General features: G+C 39.7%; 1 protein-coding gene across 1 annotated transcript in view; it reads left to right on the forward strand.

Annotated features, from left to right (window-relative positions):
- The window catches only part of PCOLCE2 (procollagen C-endopeptidase enhancer 2), a 64,340-nt gene extending 43,525 nt beyond the window's left edge, over positions 1–20,815 (forward strand). The window contains exons 4-9 of the mRNA XM_036877332.2: positions 2,576–2,700; positions 5,742–5,878; positions 11,135–11,289; positions 15,934–16,017; positions 18,045–18,212; positions 20,196–20,815. Of these exons, the coding sequence (XP_036733227.1) occupies positions 2,576–2,700; positions 5,742–5,878; positions 11,135–11,289; positions 15,934–16,017; positions 18,045–18,212; positions 20,196–20,326 (800 nt within the window). The 3' untranslated portion in view covers positions 20,327–20,815. The remainder of the gene's footprint in view (positions 1–2,575; positions 2,701–5,741; positions 5,879–11,134; positions 11,290–15,933; positions 16,018–18,044; positions 18,213–20,195) is intronic.
- The last annotated feature ends 4,954 nt before the right edge of the window (positions 20,816–25,769 follow it).

The raw sequence follows: 25,769 nt of genomic DNA on the forward strand, positions 1-25,769 counted from the left end.
ACAATTTACCTCATGGGTTTACAAACAGATTGGGGTGGTAGGAGAGTCAGTGGATTTGAATAAAAATGATCCGATCTGAGGAATCAGGAGGAAAAAGATTTTCCTAAAAAGAGCCTCAGAGACCAGTGAGACAATATCAAGTAATCTAACATTTGTGCAATTTGCATCTCAAAAGAAAATAGTATAGGAAAATATCTGAAGAAATAATGGCTTGAAACTCCCCAAATTTAGTGAAGAACACATCAATGTATACAGCCAAGAAGATCAACAGACACCAAACAGGATAAATAAAAATGAAGCCACACTTAGGCACATCAAAATCAAATTATGAAAATCTAAAGACACTCTTAAAATCAATCAGATAAAAGCCATATTATATACAAGACAACAATGGTATGAGCAATGACTTTCTTGTCACCAAAAACAAGGAGGCCAGAACACAGTGGAACAGTATTTTTAAAGTTGTGGAATAAAACTGTCAGCTGAGAAATCTATAGCCAGTCTTCAAAAATGAAAGTGAAATAAAGACATTTTCAGATAAACACTTGCATCACAAGAAATATTGAAGGAAGTTCTTAAGTTGAAGGGAAATGGTCCCACAGGTCCACACAAAGGTAATGGAAGGATTGAGGGCTACTGGAAGTAGTAAATATGAGAGACTATATATTATTTTCCTCTTTTTATATCTTTGCATGCCTGTTCCAAACAAAACCTTAGCACTGTTTGTAAAATGTATAATGTAATAATAATATATGATACGATGTAATATATATGGCAATAATAGAAAAAAGGATAGAGAGGTAAATGGAACTATATACTGCTGTGCATACACACACATCCATAGGCGGTACATGAAGAAATACATTATTAACTAAGCACATTGTGGTAAGTTAAAGATGCATGTTGTGTTCCCTAGAGTACCCATTAAAAATGCAAAAGTTATAGCTGAAAGCCAAAAGACTAAAACAGATATTAAAATTATACTACTAACCCAAAGAAGACAGGCAAGGAAGAACAGATGGAACAAAAGAGAGGTGGGACAAATAGAACAAAATAGCACATGGCACACTAAATCCAAGCATATCAATAAATACATTAAAATGCAAAGGATTAAATACTCCAATTAAAACATAGTGATTTTTAGACTGAGTTAAGAAGCAAAGGCCAACTATCGTTTGTTTACAAGGAAGCACTTGAAATACAAAGACAAAATAGGTTGAACATACAAGGATGGAAAAATGTGTGTCATGCAAACTTCATTAAAATTAAAACTAATGCTTATAAAAAGACATTATTACAAAGATGAATAAGCAACCTACAGAATGGGAGGGAATATTCACAAAAATATGTAATAAAAGACTTGTATTCAGAATATACAAAGAACTCATGCAACTGAGCAATAAAAAGATCGAGATCCCAATAAATATAAAAATGGCAAACACTTAAACAGATACTTCACAAAAGAGGTTATATGAATGACTAGAAGTACATGAAAAACTGCTCAAGATCACTAGTTAACAGGGAAATACAGATTAAAGCCACACTGAAACACCATTACATCCCTACCAGATTGGAGATTGGGCAGCAGTATTGATAAAAAGAATAGTGGAATGATGATAATTGTTGAAACTGTGATGGATACACAGATGTTCACTATATTATTCAATTTACTTTGTATATGCTTGAAATTTTCCATTAATAAAAAGTTTTAAACATTCCAACCTCAATTTTTATAATACATTTTCTTAAATTTAGAGATTTCATTTAGGAATGATTATCTTCTGTGTCAAAGAAATATTTCATTGAAATATATTAATTCCTTTAGTATCAATTCACTTTATTAGTTAACTTCAAATAAAATTAAATTGAGAACTTTATATTAAAATATTTCTCTGAAATTATTCCTATCAACCTATCGGTAATTTGCACAGAGATATCTGAAATGATCTTTGTCAAGTATTAATAGTGGTTAGTTTTAGGTGGTGAGATTTGGGGTAATTTTTTACTGTCTATATGCTTTTTTGTACTGCTGAAAATTTATAATCATGTATTGTTTTTATAAACAATTATTCTTAAAAGTTGTTAAAGATGTATAGCATGTAACATTTTCTGGTAATGGAAGTTTTCTATACCAGCTAATTCAAATTTTGTCCATGGGCATGGATTTTAATCCTAATAATAAATACTCCTAACTTGAGGGTCCTTAAAATCTATATAATTTGTTGGGCCTGCATGATTTCTAAATGAGAGTCAAGCCCAAGTGTTTTTTTGTCTTGTCAAAAAAAAAAAGAAAAAGAAAATGAAAGAAAAAAGAAGCTAGGGTCCTGACTCTACTTCTTTACTCTCTTGTGCTAATAATATGTCAAGTAACAGGTCTCATTCAATGTGTGTGTATGTGTATGTGTAGAGACTATCTAACTAATCATATTTTTAAAAGAAACTTTAAGAACTTCTGCCATTGCCTTTATTGACTATACTATCACCTAGTATTCCAGATTCCTAATCTCACTGTTGCATTGCCATAACCTGTATAAAGATACAAATTTGGATTTCTTTTCATGTTTAATAACTTCAGGGGATCGGTATTGTGGAGGACGCCTTGAAAAACCTTCTGGCTCTTTTAAAACCCCCAACTGGCCAGACCGGGATTACCCTGCAGGAGTGACTTGTGTGTGGCACATTGTAGCCCCAAAGAATCAGGTGAGATTCCCTGAAAATGTGAAGAAAGTGTATGCATGTGTCACTTGTGTAGATCACGTGAGAGGCCCAATTCTCAAGGGCTAAGGTTGCAGGGCAATGGAGACCCTGCTGGACACAGATATTTCTTCATATGAAGACCCAAATTGAAGTTGCTTTTGCACTATGTGACTTGCAAAGTCATGGATTTAATTTCCTATTATACTGTCATAATTTTCAAAACAGGTTTTGAAATACAAATGGTAAGCAAGCACCAAGTGAGATTGTTGAACCCTGTGGAAGATGTTAGCAGCAGCAGTGGCTAAGTGTGGGGGGTAAAAATCCCGAAGGGCACGCACATCTCATGTTACCATTCTCTCCCATAGCAAACCCATCGTGTCCTGCTGTAGCCAAATCACCAGATCAAAACCAGTCTGCAGCATTTCGACAAAGCCAGCACAAGCTGCCGCACCATCTCCTCCAAGAGCGAGGGGTCTGACATGAAAGCTAGTCTGCTTTGTAGTTTTTCTGGTTATTTAAAATGAAATGTGTGCAGGTTCCCCACAACTAACTTATTCACTGCTCTGAAACAATCAGCAGAGAATGTCTGGTTTTCCAGTGTTTATTAGTTTGAGATTATATGAATTTTTACCCTTTCTGGGAACTACTGTCAGATATGAATTGCAGGACAGAACTTAGCATGGGGATAGACCAAGCCTACTTTGTAGACTTTTGAAAATAACTTTGAAACAATTATCATTACAAACACTTCAGACTTTGATCAAACACTACATGTGTTGAGCATTATGGTATTGTTTAAAAAAAAAACAACTCTTCTACACCTGATCTGTATCACTTACACAAGTGCCATTTGACATATATTCATTTTATTAATGAAAAATTATTCAGGCAAATATGCCAGGCAAGTGAGTGACTTGAACACACACACATAAGCACACGCATTTTGCACGTAATCTCAAAACTCAGTTTTATTCTTAAGAAAAATATTGTCATTTATTTAATAATGATTCTATAAAGTTGTTGAACATTTTATAGTTTAAAATGACACTTAAAAAACTAGATTTCTCAAACATTTAAAACATTATTGAATTCTTGAGATTGTATTGATCATTTTTCTCTCCAGGACATAGGTAAATATGTTGGACTAAATAATTTCAACTTAATTATACTTGCAGATTACAATTCAGCATCTTTTCTCCATTGTTCTTCTCTTGATTTAAATGTACATTTGGGTTTTATTTCATTAATGAGATTTTTGGCTTCAGCCAATTGAGTTTTTTATGATTATGGTAGTGTCTGAAATTACTTAAAGTTCTGTCCAAGGACAATAAATATAATGGGAAAAGTAACTCCTAAATAACTTCTGTGCAAGTCTGTGGACATTTTCTTTTATTAAAAACTTCTTACCTCTGTTTTTTAATCACAGTTTTCCCCTTTTTCATAACATTTATTTATTATTTATTTATTTATCTTCTCTCCAATAGTTGTTATGTCACTAATTCTAGTAGAGTATGTTTGGCCAGTTTTTTAATAACCTGGAAAGCATTTTATTACTAACTGGTGAGAAGTTACTGGACCCAAAGAGAAATTATTTTAATACAATTTAAAGCAGTGCTAAGGATGAATAAGCCATTATTCACCCATCATTGGTGCCAACTTTTTGAAAAGGTGGGTAAATAAGTAGATAAGTGGCAGGTAGGTTCAAAGCCAGAACTTATCTTTAGTCCCTCTGCAGTGCTGTTGCTGTTACCATCTTGACCCAGATTACTGTGTCTGGGGGTCTTCAGCTAACAGTGGTGCCTGTACTAACAGGAATGAATGCCCATTATCTTCCCTAAGCAGTAGGGAGGATGGCCTGCCTACCTGCCACCCAGCAAGGGTAGGGTCCCGCTCCAGTGGTTACCAAGGGGAAGAGAAGAGGTTGGGGAGGGTGGGGGGTGGGGGAAGGAGATTAAGGGGCACAATAATTTGCAATCACAATATAGGGGGGTCATGGGGATGGTAGTATAGCCCAGAGAATACAGTTAATGATTCTGTAACACCTTATATGCTGATGGATGGTGACCACACTGGAGGGGTGAGGACTTGATAATATGGGTGAATGTTGAACCACTGTGTGGTGTATCTGAAACCAACATAAGATTGTATGTCAATGATACTTTAATTTAAAAAGAAGATCAGGGTCTAGTTGTCTCGGTGCCATGGGTATTTATGAATCCAGTGAGATTGCCTTTGATTCACACATTGAAGGTACTCTGGAAAAATCCGTTTGTAAGGGAATGACTGCCTATTAAAACAAAACTTCCTACTGACTAGAATAATTTAGGACACTATTATTAGTATTGGTGCAAAAAAAATTAAGAAATACTTAAGAAACCTAACACTGATTTTGTGCAGTCTCTTCAAAAATCAACCACATCATCAAGTAGGCTGTGTTCAGTAGGCACATTTTATGGACGTACCTCAAGAAGCCATCACAGTTAATTCCCACTTCCCTGGACCTATGGTCCTAAAGAATTTGACTCCTTTACGTGTGATGGGAATATTAGTCTACTTTCCCTGAAAGGGCAACAAGTCTCTCCACCATCTCACCCACCCAACCACATTCACATACACTACCACCTAACACACACTAACATAGGGGATATTTTATATAATACATATTTCTATTAGTTTTCTTCTAGAGAAAAACAAAGCTGGTACATAGCCCTCCTTCCCACTCCAACATGTGCCCAATTAAGGTCTGAAAGTAGGTTGCTGGGGTTATGAAGTGTTCCCATACTTCCATAGCTGTAAGTGAACAGAGCTTCTGAGTTTAAGGTCCTAGCTAAGGTTGATCTGGGGTTAAGATGGTCTTATGGAATGATTAAAAATTAAAGCAAAAGTATACCACAATTTTCTTCAGTAAAGAATAAATACGAAAACAAGAAAAACATAACTTAAACTGAATAAATACATCTTTTACAAAGGAAAGTCATGGTTTCCATTTGAGGCTATTCAGCACTGCTTTTTTCAACACTTTTAATGTTGTTCTTTCACTAAAGCTTATAGAATTAAAGTTTGAGAAGTTTGATGTGGAACGCGATAACTACTGCCGATATGACTATGTGGCTGTGTTTAATGGTGGAGAAGTCAATGATGCCAAAAGAATTGGAAAGTATTGTGGTGATAGTCCACCTGCGTAAGTAGCACCTTTTCCATTTCATTAATATTTTAGTGGTGGTTCTAAGTGTGTTTCTTATTAAATTGCCCAATTATAGTTTACTTTCTGGAAGATTTTATGCTGCTGTTCTTTTGTTCACAAATTCTTGGGTTCCATGGCAGAGGAATCTCAATTTGGCACCAGCACAAAGAGTAGCCAACCCAGAAAGTGAAGCAACATTCAGGAGAGGGTAGAGAAGCCTGGGGAGTCAAACAGATAAACAGACGCAGAGCTGATGGGAGGAGAGGCTGTGGAGGGGGCTGTGGAGCTGACTCACTTCTGAGGGCCGGCTTGGAGCGGTCTGAGTGCCAGCCCAACTAACACTTGACCGGAGGAATATTTTTCCACAGTTGGAGTACTCCTGGGGTGGGGCAGTGCAGAAAATGAGAAACCCTGTTTGGGAAGGTTTTCTGCTGTTACGTGGTGAATAGGACGAGGAGCGCCAGCATCTCACCCTCCCTGGGTCTGCTTCCATGTGCTATCAGCACCTCTGCATGCAGCTCAGAAGCCTTTACTGCACCCCAGCTGTGTGGTGGGCACTGTGGTGGGTACCTGGAATGCAAAGATAAATCAGAAATACAAAGATAAGTGATGGGAGGGAATGAAAAGGGGCTGCCGGGCTAATTGGCAGAGGAATGTCTTGGGTGGATTTCTGACAAGGAGTCGGGACAGGTGGTGGGGAGTGAAGGGAAGTTTTTTGGAGGAGACAGTACCTCTTAAAGCTGAGCCTTGAAAGAAGAGTTGGAGTTAGTCAGAGGCAAAAGGATGATAGAGTCATTCCAGAGAGAGGGAGCTCCAGTAATGCAGATACCCAGAGGAGCTATGTGCTCTTCCAGAGCCTAAACTTTGAGTTGGGGACCTAGAGAGATAGAAGGCAAGAAGGCCGGAGCTGGGGTCCACGTTCTGCAGATATGGGAGTCCTCCAAGTACACTGAGGCAGGAAGTGATAGGCCAGTGCCTCCAGAACCCCCATCCTAGACAGGATGAGCAGGCAGGCTCTAGGGGGGCTATGGCAGGGGTCTGGGTACAGTCGAGGAGGTAGGAAAGGGTAAATGAAGAGGAGAATGTGGATCAAGAAATTCTTTAGGATGCACAATGGCAGACATGGTGGTTGACTGGCTGTAGTGATTGAAGAAGTGGAAGACAGAGGGGAAGCAGCTAACACAGCCAGCTTTGTAAGACATGACGCAGCAGCTCTGATCCATTCCCGGGATTTGCCAGGGCAGAGTGGATCCTGGGGAGATTTCCTCTTGCATTTCTAGTTTTTTGTAACACTAATTTGCAGACACACCACTTGGCCCTCAGTACGTTGATGGCACTGTGATTCTGTCACATTCATACTAAAACTCCATAGCAGCATAACAAAAATATGTCTTTGTTACTAAAATACTCTTCCTTGAGAAAACTCAACTTTCATTATAATGCTTCTAAGATTAGTTCATAGAGGAGGCAGTGAGTGATCAGTATAATTATAATATCACGACCAGAAGGCTGACCTTGTTGGGTCTTAAGGTTTCCTTTGCTGCTCATTATAAGTGCTTTTTGTAATTTCATCATTTAAGCAAAATTAACATATTTTATTTGCAATTGTAGTTGAGAATCATGTTTCATACACAATGTGTTTATTTAGTGGAATGTGTTTTCAAAAGCAAGACAAAATATTTCTGTTAAAGTCTTGATTCTCCGAAGCATTATTTAAGCTACATTGGACACTTGGGTGTCCAGCACTATAAATGTAGGTCATGAAGTTTGCTCTTAGGTTTATCCCATCCTTGTCCCAGAAGTTAACCTTCAGGACAGAAAATATCCTGCAGTCTTTCTAACTGGTTAGAGTCAAATACAAATGTACCTCCCCTCTACTCACACCCACTAAAAGTAGCTGACAGGGGAGAAAAAAAATAAGTGGCCCCATTATTTGCTGTCCATGATGTCTAAGAAGTGGTTCAGTTAAGAAGATGCCTCAAAAAGGAGTTTAGTCAAACCACCAATTAATCAAATACAGGCATCCTGTGGATTTGGTTCCAGAGCCCCAGAATAAATTGAATATTGCAGTAAAATGAGTCATGGATTTTTGGTTTCCCAGTGCATATAAAATTTACATTTATACTATACTGTAGTCTATTAAGTATGCATTAGCTTTATGTCCATAAGAAATGCCCACATCTTAATTTCAGAAACATTATTGCTACAGAATGCTAACCATCATCTGAGTTCCCACTGGGCCATGATCTTTCTGCTGGTGCAGGTCCTGCCTCAGTGTTTGGCTGCTGGCTGATCAGGGTGCTGGTTGCTGAAGGCTGGGGTGGCAACTTCTTAAAATAAGACCACAGTGAAGTTTGCCGCATCGATTAACTCTTCCTTTTATGAACAATTTCTCTGCAGCACAGGATCCTGTTTGGAGTCAATCCTCTCAAACCCTGCCACCACTTTATAACTAAGTTTATGTCATATTGTAAGTCCTTTGTTGTCATTTCAACAATCCTCATGGCGTCTTCACCAGGAGTAGAAGCCATCTCAGGGAGCCACTTTCTTTGCTCACTCATAAGAAGCAACTCCACATCGGCTCAAGTTTTATCATGAAATTGCAGCAACTCAGTGCCATCTTCAGGCTCCACATCTAGTTCTAGTTCCCTTGCTGTTTCCCCCACATCTGTAGTCCTTCCTCCAGGATGTCTTGAACTTCTCAGTGTCACCCGTGAGGGTTGGAATTAACTTCTTCCAAACTCCTCTTCATGTTGATATTTTGACCTCTTTCCTTGAATAATGAATGTGCTTACTGGCATCTGGAATGGCACATCCTTTCCAGAAGGTTTTCAATTGAATTTTGCCCAGATTCATCAGAGGAATCATGACCTACAGCAGCTACAGCCTTACAAAATGTTCTTATATAATAAGACTTGAAACTCAAAATTACTCCCAATCCATGGACTGCAGAATGGATGTTGTGTTAGCCAACATGGAAACAACATTCATCTCTTTGTACATCTCTTTCAGAGCTCTTGGGTGACTGATGCATTGTCAATGAGCAGTCATATTTTGAAAGGAGTCTTTTTTCTGAGCATTAGGTCTCGAGAGTGGGCTTAGAATATTCACTAAACCATGTTGTAATCAAATGTGCTGTCAGCCAGGCTTTTTTCTTCCATTTATAGAGCACAGGCAGAGGTTTAGCACAGTTCTTAAGGGTTCTAGGATTTTCAGAATTATCGATGAGCATTGGCTTCAGCTTGAAGTCACCAGCTGTATTAACCCCTGAAAGAGAATGAGCTGTCCTTTGAGGCATTGAAGCCAGGCATTGACTTCTTCTCTCTAGCTATGAAAGTCCTAGATGGCATCTTCTTACAATAGAAGACTGTTTCATGTACATTGAAAATCTGTTGGGTGTAGCCACCTTCACGAATGATCTGAACTACATCTTCTGGATAACTTGCTGCAGCTTCTCCATCAGCACTTGGTGCTTCACCGTGCACTTTGGTGTTATGGAGGTGGCTTCTTTCCTTAGACCTCATGAACTGACCTCTGCTAGCTTCACACTTTTCTTCCGCAGCCTTCTCAGTTCTCCCATCCTGTACTGAATTGAGGAGAGTTAGGGTCTTGCTCTGAATTAGGCTTTGGCTTAAGGGAACGTGTAGCCGGTTTGATCTTCTCTCCAGACCACTCCTACTTTCTCCCTCTCAGCAATAAGGCTGTTTTGCTTCCTTATCATTTGTATTCACTGTAGGAGCACTTCTAATTTCCGTCAAGAACTTGTCCTTTGCATTCAACACTTGGCTGACTGTTTGGCACAGGAGGCCTAGTGTTCGGCCTGCCTTGGCTTTTGACATGCCATCCTCACTAGGCTTAATCATGTCTAACTTTTGACTTAAAGTGAAAGATGTGCAACTCTTCCTTTCACTGTAGAGGCCATTGCAGGGTTATTAATTGGCTTAATCTCAGGGAATAGGGAGGCCTGAGGAGAGGGAGAGAGATGGGAAATGTGTGGTCGGTGGAGCCGTCAGAGCATGCACAATATTTAGCGATTAAGTTTGCCATCTTATATGGGTGTGGTTCGTGGTATCCCAAAACAATTAAAATCACAACATCAAAGATCACTGGTCACAGATCATCCTAATAAATACAATAACAATTTGAAGAGTTTGAAATACTGTGATAACTAACCATGATGCAACACAAAGATACAAAATGAGCCAATGCTGTTAGAAAAATGGTGCTGATAGACTTGCTATATGCAGGGTTGCCACAAACCTTCAATTTGTAAAAAATGAAGTGTCTGGGAAGCACAATAAAGCGAAGTGCAATAAAATGAGGTATGCTTATTTAATTTTTAAATTTAGATGTTTACATTTTTAATTAATTATTTTCATGTCTGAATTAAATAGTTTTTAAATAGAACTAGACAAACTGCTTTTATTTAAACCACTGTTTAAATAATAATAGCAAAAACGTAAATGGAGCTACTATTTTGTATAATATAGTTATGTCCTAAGATTTAAGAGAGCTTTTGAGCCCTGGTTATTATCACCTGTAAATCTTTAGTACCAACAAACCAGCAAGCCCCTAACATGACTTTAAAATTAGAGTTCTTAATGATGTCAGTCATGAACACTAAAGTAATATGTCTTTTGTTTCTCCTTTATGGCAGTTTGCTACCACGATTAAAAAAGGAATGTTTCCATTTCAGGCATGCATAATAATCTTGATTAAAAATGAAATGGAAGCTCCATTAAACCCTGCATGGCTTTTTTAGCCCCAGCTGGCCAGCCCACCGATTCGATCCCTTTGGCGGTGTCTTCACAGGGCATGGGAACTTGTTCATTGAATTTCTTCATCTTGAGTCTGCTTGGCCAGCATCCCTAGCTCCCCAGGGCAACCAGAACCCAGAGTCTTAGTTCAGAAAAGCTGTGTGGTCCCCAAGTGAGGCCAAACCCTAAGGTGCTTATGAAGAACCAGCCACAGCTTCAAAGTTTACGTTGGTCCCAGTGTCTACCCAGTCTCTAGTCATCTGGTCCTGGGTTCAAATTCTGACTTTTCCACATACTTGCTGTGAGGCCTTGGGCAAATCACTTCAACACTCTGAATTTCAGTTGCCTTTTCCCTAAAAAGGAACTAATAATACGGTCATTGTGAAGGTATAATTCAGTGGTTTGCATAAAACACAGCACCTGTTGTCAGAAATCAATGGGAAGCTGGAAAATTCTGTATTTCAGAGAAGTGCCACTTAAACTTTTCTTCTTTTAGGCCAATTGTATCTGAGAGAAATGAACTTCTCATTCAGTTTTTATCAGACTTAAGTTTAACGGCAGATGGATTTATTGGTCACTACAAATTCAGGCCAAAAAAATTACCTGTAACTACAGCACCACCTATTACCACCACATTCCCTGTGACTACAGGTAAGTTCTTCTGTTTTAAAGTTTGTGCACAAACTTCATAGTATAAGAAAAATTGTTTTGAAGTAAAAAAAAAAATGTAAGTAAGAGGAAGATACTTGAAACTAAAATAAGATGAAAACTTACATATGTGGGAGAATGATATGACTCTATTAATGAAATAAAAGTATAAGGTGTAAGAATACTTATAAGCTAATATTTTTTAAATGTCATCTTGGAAAATTATGACTACTTAAAACTTACTAGGAACCCTCTTATAGGCACAGATCTTCATAAGCCTAGTTTTTCTTTTCTGACACTTATAAAATTATGTGTTTTTTAAATCACATTTCAATGGTATTTTAGGTTAAATTTCTAGGGCCCTGATACCTGCCTGTTTTCACCTCTGCCAGTATTTAACTGGTCTTTCTTTTTGGCTTCCCTCTAAAATACGTCATATAAACTATATTATTTTTTTCAAATTGGGATAAATCAAACAAAAAAAACTTTGATGTATTATAGAAGCCTTGAATAATAAGACTTGAATCTTGTTGCTGAAGATGATTTAAGAACAAGGTGGGAAACTGGTTTGGGGCATGGTCTAAAAGCTGGAGGCAAGAGTGGGTCTCTGTATCTAGTCTACATCCTGTCAGCTCTACTCACTGGATTTTCAGGCCCCAGATCTCAAAAATCAAAATCAAAGGAGGAGAAAAAAATTGGGAATGAAGGTTCTAAGGTTAAGATAGGAAATAGGCTGAAATAAGCCCAGCTTTATTACCCATCATTTTCTTTATGCACCTGGGGAAGCGCTGCCCCGAGTCTGGGCCCTTCTGGAAGGGGTGGTGTTTCTGAGCACTCGACACGCGTGCCACCTTGTGGCCTGGGCGCATACTGCCTCATGCTGCTGCGGCATTTTTCCAGCTTGTCTCCGTGGACCCTGGTGGCCTTACTGCCTCCAGTGAATTAGCTGACCACACCCTTGGTGCTAGTAGCTCCCTGGCTTATATCTCTAGTCCTAAACTTTCTCTGAAATTGCAAACTATCTGTAATTATATCCTAGAGTTTTGCAACTGCTAGACATTTAAACAAAAACACATCAAACTCAACTAGTTTTTATCACACTATTTTTCATCTCAAACCTGCTTCTCCACTTATTTTCCCCAAGCATGGTCCACGGTATCAGTGCCCAGATGCTTACGGTCATCTCTGACTTCCTCTCTCTGACCTCCCCATTGCCTCACCACCACACACAGGGAACAGTGTGTCCCATTTAATTCAATACACTAGCCACTACTGAACACTTAAAATGTGGTTAGTGATACTGAAGAACTGAAATTTTAATTTTATGAAATTCTGAAAGCTTCATGTGGCTAGTGGCTATCATGTTAGCACAGGAGCTGAACTCCATTTAAGGCCCTTCACACTTTGCTCCTAGCCTCTCTTTCTAGTTTCATCTTTGGGCCTTACCACCTCTCTCCTTATGCTCCAAGTATTTTGGATTCTGCCCTAAATGTGGGAGAAGCTGTCGATGGATTTAAGCAAAGTTCGGGTTAGATTCACATTTTACAAAGAATCACCCTGGCCTCTGAGGTGAATGGGCGGTAGGGGTCAAGAGGATCAGCAGGTGCTAGGGTTGTCCAGGTGAAGTGCAGCATGGCAGAAATATGACAGTCAGATGTTGATGCTTGTGCAAGCCAGGGTCCTTGGGAGTTACTGACAGGCCTTGGCGATCCCCTGGACTAGGGAGATCAGGGAGGTGTCAGGAATGCCTTGCAGGTCCCTGGCTTGCTCGCCTTAGGCAATAATGTTACCATTCACATTGGGTTTAGAATGGGTTTAGAGGTAGAGTCATAACTTAAGCTGTGGGTTGGGTTCAAGGTATCTGTGAGACCCTCAAGTGGGGATGTCATGTGGACAGTTTGATCTGCTGGCCTCCAGACCAGAAGAGAGATTTAAGCAAGAGATTTAATTTTGAGAGTCATCAGCGTATACATGGCTGATACGATGACCCAGAATGATATTTCCTTGGGAGAGGTTAGGCGTAAAAGAAGAGCTGGAATTATATCTCTAGAAACTCCGACTTCTTCAAAGAGGAGGATATGTTGGTGAAGGGGACTGGAAAGGAGCAGCTACGGGTGAGGGATGAGAACCAGGAGCATGTGTCGCGGAAGGGAATGTTCGAGAAAGGTGGTCAAAAGATTTCAAAGAAGGGAAGGACTAAAATGTTTCCATTTGATTTCCCGAGATCCCAGCAAGAGCTGTGTGAGAGGAGTTGTGCAGGCAGGAGCCAGACAGAGTGGGCTGAGGGGCATGTGGGACAGGACAGGGTGAAGAAATGGAGATTGGAGATGAAGTTCGAGCAGCTCATTCTGCAAACTTGGCCCTAAAGGAGAGGGAGCGTTGAGTGCCTTGAATATGGGAAAGCTAATGACAAGTAGCCGACAAAGGAAACACCAGGGCAAATGGAAAGAGTAAACTGAGGAAGAAATTCCTGCAGAGGTGGGAGGGTTTGGCTGCCAGAGGCCTCACAGAGGGTGCATTTCAGACCAGGGGTGGGCACGCTCATCTCGAGTTGGGGGAAAGGAAGACGGAGGATCCAGGCAAAGATGACTTCGGAGGTTTGGTGGGGATCTTGAGGACATTTTCTCCTGTTCTCTCTAGAAAATAGGCAAGGTCACCTGCTGAGATTGGGAAGGGAGGTGAGATCCCTGGGGGATTAGGAGAATGAAAAAGAATTTGAAAAGCAGCTGTGGAAATTGGAGAGCAAGTTAATCCTCTCAACAGCTGCCACTTGGATGAGGGTACATTGTGCACCCAGCTGTCTGAGGGCAGGCATTGAAAATGGACGCTCCTCCAGCCTTCCTGCAGGGGTTGAGGGGCGGGAGGGAACGGGAGCTGAAGGCATTGGCAAGAAAAGGGCTGAAATAATGGACCGTGGAAACTAAGTGGAATAGTTAAGGAAGTAAAGACAGGCCCAGGCTGATGGGTTAGGGGAATGAGGGGTCCAGGATGGGGAAAAAGGTAGTCATGAGAACAAGTAAGCAAGCCTGAAGGAGAAGCAGCTATACCGGGTATGAGGATGTCTACATTCAAGAGACTGGAGATGAAAGACGAGCAGGTGGACACGTGAGCCTGGGGCCGAGTGACAGCAGAGGGAACTCTTGGGAAGTGTGAGACCTCCGGCCTGGGAGGGGTCGTCCACGAGGAGGCAGACCCACCCGACGTGGCAGGAGGAGCACAGGTGCCACGTGGGAGCGCAGGGCAGGGGAGACCACACAGGTGGGGAGGGTCCGCGTGCTGCAGCGGGTGACTTACAGGCAGGGGGGCAGAGACCCGCCGCAGGGAGATGGGGAGGAGCGGGGACACCCACCCCACCTCCAGACTGACTGCTGAGGCTGGGGAGGAGCTGGTTTCCACTGGTCCACATCAAAGGATGCTCACCAGACAGGGAGAGCCACTACTGCCACTCCTTGTTGATTCTGTCTTGAATTTCTGGAATAATGCACCATCTAAATGTTTTCTGAGCTCTTCATCTTTGGAAAAAAAAAAATATACACACACACACACATACATATATGTGTAAGTGATTATATGTATTTTAACATTAAATTGTATGTATTTTAATACTGTAACCCACTTCAGATCCTTTTTGGAGTTAAGTAGGGGTACTCTTAAGTAAATGGATAAGCAGTAAATTCACAGAAGAATTGGCAGAACATATTACAAGGGCAATATTACAATTACAAATTCTTACCTGACAAGTACAATTCTGTTACAGTTGTTTTGTTTAGTTCTTCCTATCATATTGTTGCATGTAAGTGAATAATTAGCAAATATCTTTGAAACATTTTTAATGATGATAATGGGGATTAAATATTTTCATTTGTTAACAGTTTCTCAACTTCAGCTTTATTTACATTTTGGGCAGATAATCCTGCTGGGGGCTCTCCTGCTCGTTATATGCTTCAGAGATATTTAGTAGCATCCCTGGCATCTACCCACTAGATGCCAGTAGTTCCCCTGCTAGCCCCCACCTCCACCCAGCGTGACAAGTATTTCCAGACATTGACATATGTCATCTAAGGGGCAAAATCCCCCATGGTTGAGAACCACTGTGTTTATCTATTTAGATGACAGGCTCAAATTAAATGTTTAGTGATTAGTTGCCTTTAAGTACAGATATAACAGACTTTATACATGAGCAGTGTTTCTAAAAACCTATATTGGGCAACTGCATACTTAAATGCACCAAGAAAGCTCCCTCCATCCTCCACACTATAGGATTCCTTTTGTATAGTGAAGAATTCACCGCTATTTTGCAAGTTCATATTTGTTCATACTGAGCATTTCTTCATGTGCAGGGCACATGAAGACTGTATTTTTGGTTATAGTGTTAGTTATATATAAAGGAAGAGGAGAATAGGGCTAAATTTCAGTTATCTTTGATCTTAGGTTTAAAATTCAGCAGGGGGTATTGAGTTACTCTGAGGAAATTAGAGCAGGAGTTGGAAGCACAAAGAATTTCTTTTGCATGCATTTTATTTATTTCATGGCAATGGCAGATTGCTCAGGGAAATAAATGGGAATTTAAAATTGATAGACTGATATCTAAACACCAGTTATACCTGATTCGTTTTCCTGAATCTTGTCTTTCTTCTTTGAATGAAGGTTTGAAACCCACCGTGGCCCTGTGTCAACAGAAATGTAGACGGACAGGGACTCTGGAGAGCAATTACTGCTCAAGTAACTTTGGTAAGAAATAAAACCCAGCCTTTAGTCAGAAACTTGAGACTGTATGCTTAAGCTCACAGGAATTGCAATGGATGTGGTAGCAAAGGGTCAGTTACACTCTTCATTTACCCAAGAAGCTATTTTCCTCCCCTCTAAGGTATGTTGACTTGTGCTGTTCAAAGTGCTAGATTTCACAACTGAGAATAGCATGTATACAGAAAATAAACTTTTTTCCCCATGAGCTTAATTATTTGAGTCCTGGCCCTTCTTACTGTAATGCTGTGTTCTAGCTGGCTCAGTATTCCTAAATAAAATCTGTATCCTTTTTTTTCTCACATATTTTTCATGTGCTGAGTATTTTTTCATACATCTGTAATCCAACTTAAGTAAATTAGAAACATAGCCAAGCTGGCCTCTCTCAGAACAAATTCAAGTATTTCCTCCATAGTGTCCTTCCAAAGTACTAAATTAAAACTTAGAAATCTGAAATCCATTTGAAAACTCTTATAAATTGGACCTGAGGAGATATTACCCAATAACTTAGAATTTCTAAGAGCTTTTTCCCATTTAAAAAAATGCACTTTCTGTGAAAACCCCTTAGGAGCAAAAGAAACCAACTTTGTGTCAGTTATGTTTAAAGGAACAGTTTTTAAAAATCTTATCAGGAAAAGAAAGTTGCTACAACCTAAATAGGCTACACAAAGCAAGGGGCCTCCCAGCCGAGGCTTTGCTTGCTGTGCCTGCACTTTAAAGTGGCAACTGTCCGCAGCCCAGACAGTTCCATAACTGTTACAGTGAAGGCGCTGAAGACTCCAGGGCCCTACACCTTCCTGGAGTTTGCACGCTGATACTCGAATAACTGGCATAAAAATGAAAACAGCACCAGGTGTCATGGCTGCCACGTCCACTTTGGTCTCCTGGAGAAGGTGCTTAGGGACATCCTCCTCCCTGTCCTTTGGAGCCACTTGATCTCACTTAGCTACCAGTGGACATCCCACCAGAATCAAAGGAAGGCATGATAAGAATTCTGATTGTATGTGTTTTGCATACTATGTAAGCAGTGAATTCTTACTTTATCCCGAAATGGTCATATCAACCAAGTCCAAAACTTGATTTATTCTCATTGTGACTCACCTACATAGCAAAATGACCAAATAGTATCACCTGTGGCCACTGGTCCTCACCCAACATCGGTAACACTCCTCTAGGGGCAGTTTTTGGTTGGTACACCAAGCGGGGCGTGCTGCTGGTTTTTCTGGGAGGGACGGGGCTCATACAGCGTCATTCACTGCAAGGCTTACACCACACAGAATCGTGCCCCCCAAAATGCCCAAAGCACGCCTTCAAGAAACACACATCTTTTTTCCTGCAGCGTAGAAGTGAGATTCTTTTCTCTGAGTGTCACAATGGAAAGAGAGAGGCAACTGAATTTTGCTAGAGTTCTTTCTTTTAAAGCAAGGAAAGGTTTTAAGTTATATCTCAGTTCTATACTTTGACTTGTTAAATGAGATAAACAGGGTGGGTAAGAAAGGGAATATGAAAGGCCCAGCAAAAGATATTTACTGATAATTTGAGAGAGAGCAGGACCCATGGGATGACCCAAGTTCAAGGAGAGAAGAGAGGTAAAGGGAGGGGCCTGGTGGGGGAGCGACAGAGTCAGATCGTCGAGGCTCAGACCCCCATCACGCAGCCTCCTTGTGTGATATTGCCTCCAAAGATTCAAGGGCTGGGTGAGTGTTCACGGGAGAGGCTTATAAGCCTATCCCTTATTTGGTATTTGATGCACGTGTTGGATAAACCCCTGGAAAGAGCCTCCATCTCAGCAATGGGCTGCGGAGTGTTTCTCTCCTGGGTAGCACTGCAGCTCCTTGGGCACTTTTTTCGATCTGAATTTTGGTGACACATGCACAAATTCGAGAGCTCTGTTAGGGCCTTCTCTTTAGCATTAAAATGTTTCCCCTCTGAAACTTAGAAGAATGTAAAACGTTCAGTTCCGCTTACGTTTGCCTTCACTGTCACGTTATTTCAAAAAATGTTTCCTTCTTCAGTATTGGCTGGCACTGTCATCACGACCGTCACCCGAGGCGGGAGTGTGCATGCCACAGTCTCAGTCATCAACATCTATAAAGAGGGAAATCTGGCAGTTCAGCAGGCCGGCAAGAACATGAGCGCCAAGGTCGTCGTGGTCTGCAAGCAGTGCCCTCTCCTCAGAAGAGGTGACTAAGGAAGGCAACTTCGGCTTTTCTTCTAGGGGACTTCAGGGTCTAAGTGGGGAACGAGAGAGCCTCTCTGAGCAAGTCATCCATCTTTCTGAGCCATGGCTGGTCCAGGGAAGTAAAATCAGGGCTAACGTATTGCCCACTTTGGGTATAGAAGGAAAGCTTTTGGAGCCAGGCAGAATTGGGCTCTCATCCCAGGCCGTGTAACTTGTAGAAGAGGACGAGATAGTGCAACTGATGAATGAGCCCAGGAAGCATTTAAAGTTGGATCAATGGGGATCAGTCACAGAAGGAGCAGTTCAAGAGAACGAGATTTTCAGTTATTGCACATAAGGTGCCTATACTATGTTTAGACGGAAATATCCAGCAAGGAACAGGAAATTCAGAACTGAAGTTCAAAAGAGAGAGGTGTGTATAGGTTAGAATTAAAGATTTGAGAATTGTTTACAGATATAAGATCATGAAATCCATAGATGGGAATGTGTTTATTAAGAGAAATTATGGAAAAAGTAAAGTTACTCCAGAACCAGAGGCACATGACTTTTTTTAAAGCAAGCTCTTTAACTTACAAAAATAATGTATAGTTTTTTAAGTTTAAATAGAGAATATAAAATAAATAAATAATGAAGCCCCTTTCTTTTCCCCAGAGGTACCATGAAAAGTTCCTTGCAGAAAATTTCTGTCCATTTAAAGCATGTACATACACACTTAAAAAAAAGGGGTCATGCTATACATATTCTGTGTATATTCGCCCCCTCATGACGTATATGTAGACATCGTTCATAAGCAGTTCATGTAGTCAGATCTTTCCCTTTCTCTGGAATGGTGATCATGCCTGGTATTCTGTTGTGTGATATATCATGATTTCTCTATCTAATCTCAGCTCATCTTTTCCTCATTCTTGTTACAAACCTCCCCCACAACCAAAACAAACCAAACCACGGACAGAGACAGAGACAGAATGTCCACTTCAAGAAAGTTTCACTATGAATTCAGATTGTTCACAAAAGTCAGAAGACCAGTAGCCTCACAATTACTCCTCACAGGGAAGAGCAGAGGCTCTTCAAAAGATAACCCTTCTTTCCAGAACTGTCAGGAACGGCAAATAACGCACATCTAGATACTTACCATCATGTCCCAGAATGATGTGAATGCTGCACCCTTGCGGTGGCATCTACCTGCCCGACCTACCAAGTTTTCACAGTCTCAAGACCATTCGAAGACAATGTCAGCATGAAAAGGAAGCACATATTTATTTCTCTTATGACACACAGGAGCAGAGGGAGGATAAAGGAGGTGGTAGTACACACTTTCTTTAGGGCATTTTCTTGAGGTAATATAAATTTTCAGAGTTAAACCCAACACACCTCAGCTTAGGCCCTAGTCTAGGCCTAACTTAGCCAGACACACTGATATGTGAAAAACAGTATAACAGATACAAGTACTTTTCAGTGTCTATTTTTGCAAAGAATGCAAAGAAGTACATGCTCCAACCATGTCCTCACAAAACTTACATAGTGTAAATGCTGGGGATGTTGAAAAAAGTTCAAAACGACAATAACCGAAGACAGTGGGTCATTGTTAGTTGCCAAATGCCTGGGAAATCCAGAAGCATTATGGGACCCCGAGAGGCCATCTGAGGTTGGTGTGCTGGGGAGTCCCAGAGGTCCTTAGAGGAAGGAGAGCCTTTCACAGGAACACAGTGCATGGTTCACACTAGACCCTCAGTAAATGCACCAGCTGACAGTACTGCAGAGCAGGACGTATCTGTATCTTACCGTCCGTCCTGTTTCCTATGTTAGCAGTTACATTTAAATTTTTGCTGATGAGATTCTTAAACCAGATTTTATCCTAGACAGAATAAATGTATAATTATATCACTTACAGAACATTTATCTAGTGGTAAGTTACAGTCTGAGCTGTTTGAAGCCAACAAACACACAGAGAAAAAAATTAATTTTATCTTCTTTTTTTCTAAAGGTCTAAATTATATTATTATGGGCCAAGTGGATGAAGATGGGCGAGGCAAAATCATGCCAAACAGCTTTATCATGATGTTCAAGACCAAGAATCAGAAGCTGCTGAATACCTTGAAAGGCAAACAATGTTAACAATGAATTGTGTCGATTTCAGCTGTGTTTCTGTCATTGCCTTTGAAAGATCTATTTTTTCTCAGTAGAAAATAAATATTATAATATTAAAATTTGAGCATCCAGAAAGATTTACTCTTCACATGAGGTAGGTGTGAGGCCTCTGATATTGCTGATTGAAGTTCTGGGCCTGCACTGAGAGGAACAGATACCTGACTGAAAACCTGCAGACTGAGTGCGGAGATTAGGAAACTAAATGTATCAAGCAAGCGTTGACACTTTGAAAGCAGTTTATTTATACATCTCTGTAAAAGGATATTTTAGAAATGAGCTGTGTGAAGATGTAAAAAAGAGATTTTATAAGTGCAATATTTATAGCAACGTTTGTTTTACTTCAAGCATCTGCTCTGAGGTGTTATATCCTTTTCTTGCCGTTTTTTAAATCAATGCTTAATAAAATATTTTTAATGATTATATAACAGCCATTAAACTTGTTTTTATAGAAAATGGGACACTGTAAAAAGAGTATTCCCTGCTATTTACACACAAGGTTGTCTTTGTATCAATTTACACTTTGCTAGAAGAGTTAGCATTCCAAGAACTTTGGGGACTAGATGGATGCAGCAATGTAAATAGACCTGATGTAAAGTGACGTACAGTGATGTCCCGCAGAACCAGGGAATGTTAGAGCTAGAATAGTGTCCCTCTGGCACCTAGTTCAAATCCTCCATTTTGTAATAGAGATTGAAGCTCAGGTACATTCAGTGATTTGTCCAGAGCGCATATTTCCCAGGAGACCGAGCGGGTAACCACATTCAGAAGTCCTCATTCCAAACCCCGTGCCCTCACTGCCTCTAGGAGAAGCCGTCTCCACCCCAGAGGAAAACCCTTTTATCCTGACTTGCAGAGTTCAGTCCTTGTTTTCCTAGCCTAAGTCATAATTGGTCATTTTAGAGGACTTGAATTTAGAAGTGAGCTTGACAGCTCTATCCTGTTCATCCCCAGGTAACTGGACTAGGCCGTGCCAGCGAGGATGCATTCTGCCTTTGCCTTTGAAAAACCTACTGTCCCTCAGTGATGGGTGAACTGTGAAAGGGCTCCTGTCCCTTGCACGGAGCTGCTGCCGGTGCAGCGGGTGTGGCAACCAGCCCTGAGGAGGTGGCCGGGAGCTAGGGGGTAGGGGGGTAGGGGACAGCCTCCCTCTCTGAAGAAGGCAGGAAGGGCAACCAGGATGGACAAAGATGGCCACAAGGTCTCCCATAGTAGAAGCAACGTTTTAGAAATAAGGGAAAATAATCTTTGGGGTGGAAACAGTAATTCCCAGCCAGAGAGGTTACCAGATATCCAAAGAGCAGCAAAATGGAAATACCAAAGGGAGAATCCCCCTGTTCTGGCAGCTGAAGGTGCACAAGAAAGCCGTGAATGTGGATGGGTTGGCAGGGTCGGGAGTCATTCCTGAAAGCTCCTGTGGGCATGCGCTTCAATAGAGAATCCACCAGCTGAAGACACAGACAAACTACAGGAGCCGGTGGTTGGTTTCACTGGCCTCAACAACGAGTAATTAGAAGTTAATAAAAAGTAAACTGGTGAAAAAAATATTAGATGTTGGAAATCGAGCAATGTGCTGTTAATAACTCATGATCAAAAGGAAATCATGAAAATTATAGAAATTATAAAAACCACAATAATAGAAACACTAGACCTTAAAATGTGTGGCATACAGCTTAAATAGCACTTTAAAGTTTATAGCTTTACATGTTTACATTATTTTAAAAGGTTAAAAAAAATTTTGTGAATGAAATAAATTAGGAAGCTAATAAAAGAACAATAGAATAAACTTTTAAGAGGTGGGAGAAAATTAGCAGAAGAACAGAAATTGAATAAAATAGTAATCATAAATAACAGGAAAATCAATGAAACCAAAAATTGTTTCTCTAAAATGACTGGTGTAATGACAAAACTCTGACAAGGTTAAGCAAGAAAATAATTCTAATAGGACAATAAAACAAGGAATGAAAAGGGGACCTTACTACAGACGTGACAGAATCTTAAAAGGTAATAAAAGGATATTATGAGCCACTTTTTCAATAGAATTTAGATTAAGAATTGAGAATTTAGATGAAGTGGATAAATTTTTAAGGCAGGTGTATTTATCAAGTCAGACTCAAGTAGAAATAGAATGCCTAAATAGTCATTAAAGAAATTTACCAGTAATATAAAATCTTTATTTACATAAAGATAGTTTTACGTAGGAGACCTACCAAACACCTAAGAGACAGGCACCGCCAATCTCACATATATGATTCTAGATTATATAGAGAAGTAACCCCAGCAATTCTTTTTATGAGATTAATATAATGTTGATGACAAAACTCAAGCAGATAATTGGATCTAGGAAAACCACCAATCTGATTTCACTTATGAACACAGGTGCAAAAACCCTGAACAAAATATTATCAAACAAAATCTAGCAAACAAAATAGGTCACAATGAAGTTAGGTTTATCCCAGAAAGGTGCGACTATCGATGTAACATTAGAAAATCATCATGCTTCACTGCGCTGACAGATTTGCAATGCCAACTAGCGAGTCAGCTGCAACTAAACATTTAGACTCATAAGAGTACCACAGGCCTCTCTTAGTATCAGCAACCTCAGAAATATCCAGACAGGGACCAGAGCCTAATAGGACAGTGTCAGACTCTTTCTGTGGGAGTCTTTGCAGCAGTCTGGCAGCAGTTCACAAGCCATCCATGAGCTGTTTTCTTCTGCCTCCCTGGAGGATGTCTCAAATGCCAAGAGACAAGATCCGTGTCAGGTGGGTGCAGACATTCCCGCTTCATGCTCACATCTCGGAAGCCAGTATCTCTCGTACCAATGCCACAGACATAGCTTCCAGCCTGCTTATAAGAGACACTTAGGAAAGCCAAAGCTGTCTCCTCTACCAGCTATTTACACTTCAGTTACAATTCCTCCCAGTCCAAAGCAACTTACCAATTGGGTTTATTTTTACCATAAACAAGTTTGCTTAGCAACACAGTTGACATACTGTATGATCAAATTACCAGGTAAACTAAGCTGGAGTTAAACAAAGGTCAACTCTTGACAGAATGGGGAAAGGTTCTGTTAAGCCCTATTCACAACAGATTAAAGGAGAAACATCATTTAATCTTAAGGCAGAAATGCATTTGATAATAGTTCAACATTTATTCATGACAAATTAAATCCTGAGCAAACTACAAATAGAAGGGAACTTCCTTAAGCTGACAACAAAACCTGCAGCAGATCTCATACTTAATGGTGAAATTATTGAAAGCATTTTCTTTAGGATCAGCAATAAGACAAGAATGCCTGAAATCAATATTTCTATTAAATATTGTATTGGTGGGTCTAGTCAGTGTAGTAAGGCAAGAAAAATAAAATTTTATTGGATGGGAAGAAACACGACTATTATAATGTAAAGATGATAGGATTATTTAAATCAAAAACCCTTAGTAACTTGCACTAAGTGATTAGAATTAATAGTTTCACAAGTTTGTCCCTTAGATGTATACATAAGCCCTAGTCCAAGGACAAAATATTGAATATTATTTTATCCTTTATAAGTAAGCATCTTGAATTAAATACGTGAGGGTTATTATTCACACGCCAACGGCCTCTTTTTAGTATACGTGGATGTACAGAATTGGGTGACAGAGTAGCTCTAGGACATACATAGAAACTTGCTCTGAGGAATTCTAAAGTTACTATTCAAAATCCTAACTTTTACTTTATTTTTGCAATTTGCTTCCTCTTAAAAACAAGGTTTAAAAAGACTAAAATTTGATTAGATACAGATTTGCAACATTATCTTTTGCTTAAAGGATCTCCCTGTGGCATTCTGATACTAAGGTTAGGTTAGATTTGAACAGCCAGATGGAGCTTTTAAGTATAGAAATCTACTAAGAAAATTTACAAACTTAAAAGTAAGACTTTCTACAGCAGATTAATTTATGTCATAGCTAGAAATTAATATTAACAGTAACATAATGCAATTAAGAGCCTCCTGGATGAGGAGGAGAAAGACTTGGATTCTCCTTCCTGGTGTAGCGTTGGGAGAACTTTAGTTTCCTTATCTGTAAAACGAGAACGCTCAACCGGATCCTTTCTGATCCCCATAGGTCTTAAGTTGTTGCTAGATCCTTGAATAAAACCAAGCTGATCAGGATATAAAGTGGCACAGAAATAAAATTAGCCAGTGTCTCCATTCTGAACCCTTGATCCGTTCATGGCCTGACTTGTTATTTTTCTTGAGACCCTCTCCTGATTTTCTGTTATTACTTACCACCTCACTGTCCATCCTTTCCCTCTAACTCTTGCTCATCTCATTGGTTCATTTTTGTCTTTTGTCAATAATTAAAAGTCTTTAATAAACTATTCGTTTAGGAAAGAAGGGACTAGACATCTTAAATTCTGTTCTCGGACCAAGATGAACTACAGTGAGAAATTCAATATAGCAAAGCTTTTGTATATATCTTACCCGATACAAACAGGTTCAGGATCTCAAGTCAGTCATTATACAACAACCTTGGACAAATTTAAGTGTCAGCAGTTTTCTCACCCATAGAATGAGAATGTTGAAGTAGGGGGTCTAGATTTTCTTCAATTCAATTTGATGAAATGGGTTCTGGAGGGGCATGTCCGGAGGTCGGTCCTGGTAGGATCTTTACACAAATACGTAAGGGCTAAATTTTCATTGAGCAAAGTTATGCCATTTAACATCAACAATGTATTTAAGCTGAGGATATAGAGAATAAGAAAACCGTCCCCACCTAGTATTATAGCTTAAAAAAAACACACCTCTACATTTAAACAATTATTACTGAACATAGAGATTGTTCCTTAAGCTTCTATTATCAAAAAGTAAGATATCAAAAGATACTTTAACTTTAGAGCTGAGAGAAATGAGAGAATATTCAAGGCTTACCTGTGGAAACAGGTTCACTAAAATCATGTCCCAGACTATTATGAAGGCATATTGTGATGAAAATTCAGCTGATATAGAAATGTGACATCTTTATAGACTTTGTTCCTAGACCATTCAGGTATTTGAGGTCACCTCCCAGGTTGCCAGGGCTAATACGAAAAACAGTCTCACAGTGAGCCTTGCTGTGCTTCAGTCCCAGATTGTCCACTCTCCATGGGGAAGGCTGGTTTATTTTTAAATAAACATTTTATTTGCTTAAATAAAAAACAGAAAACATAGAGATTGTTGGCTATTTCCACTGAAATATAAAATGGGAGAAATTGCTTTTTAAAAATACTGAAATTTAAAATATTTTAAAATTACCTCACAGAATCAATTCAATTTCTGGATGAGCTATTGAGGCAGCTAATGTATTTTCTTCCTTGAAATTCTTTTCAAATAGTACCTGATAATTTTAGTATCTTTCAAAAAGAATAATTTTGCCTAAAATTGAAAGATAG

The sequence above is a fragment of the Manis pentadactyla genome, chromosome 1, assembly GCF_030020395.1.
Source record: "Manis pentadactyla isolate mManPen7 chromosome 1, mManPen7.hap1, whole genome shotgun sequence".
NCBI classification, from domain to species: Eukaryota; Metazoa; Chordata; class Mammalia; order Pholidota; family Manidae; genus Manis; species Manis pentadactyla.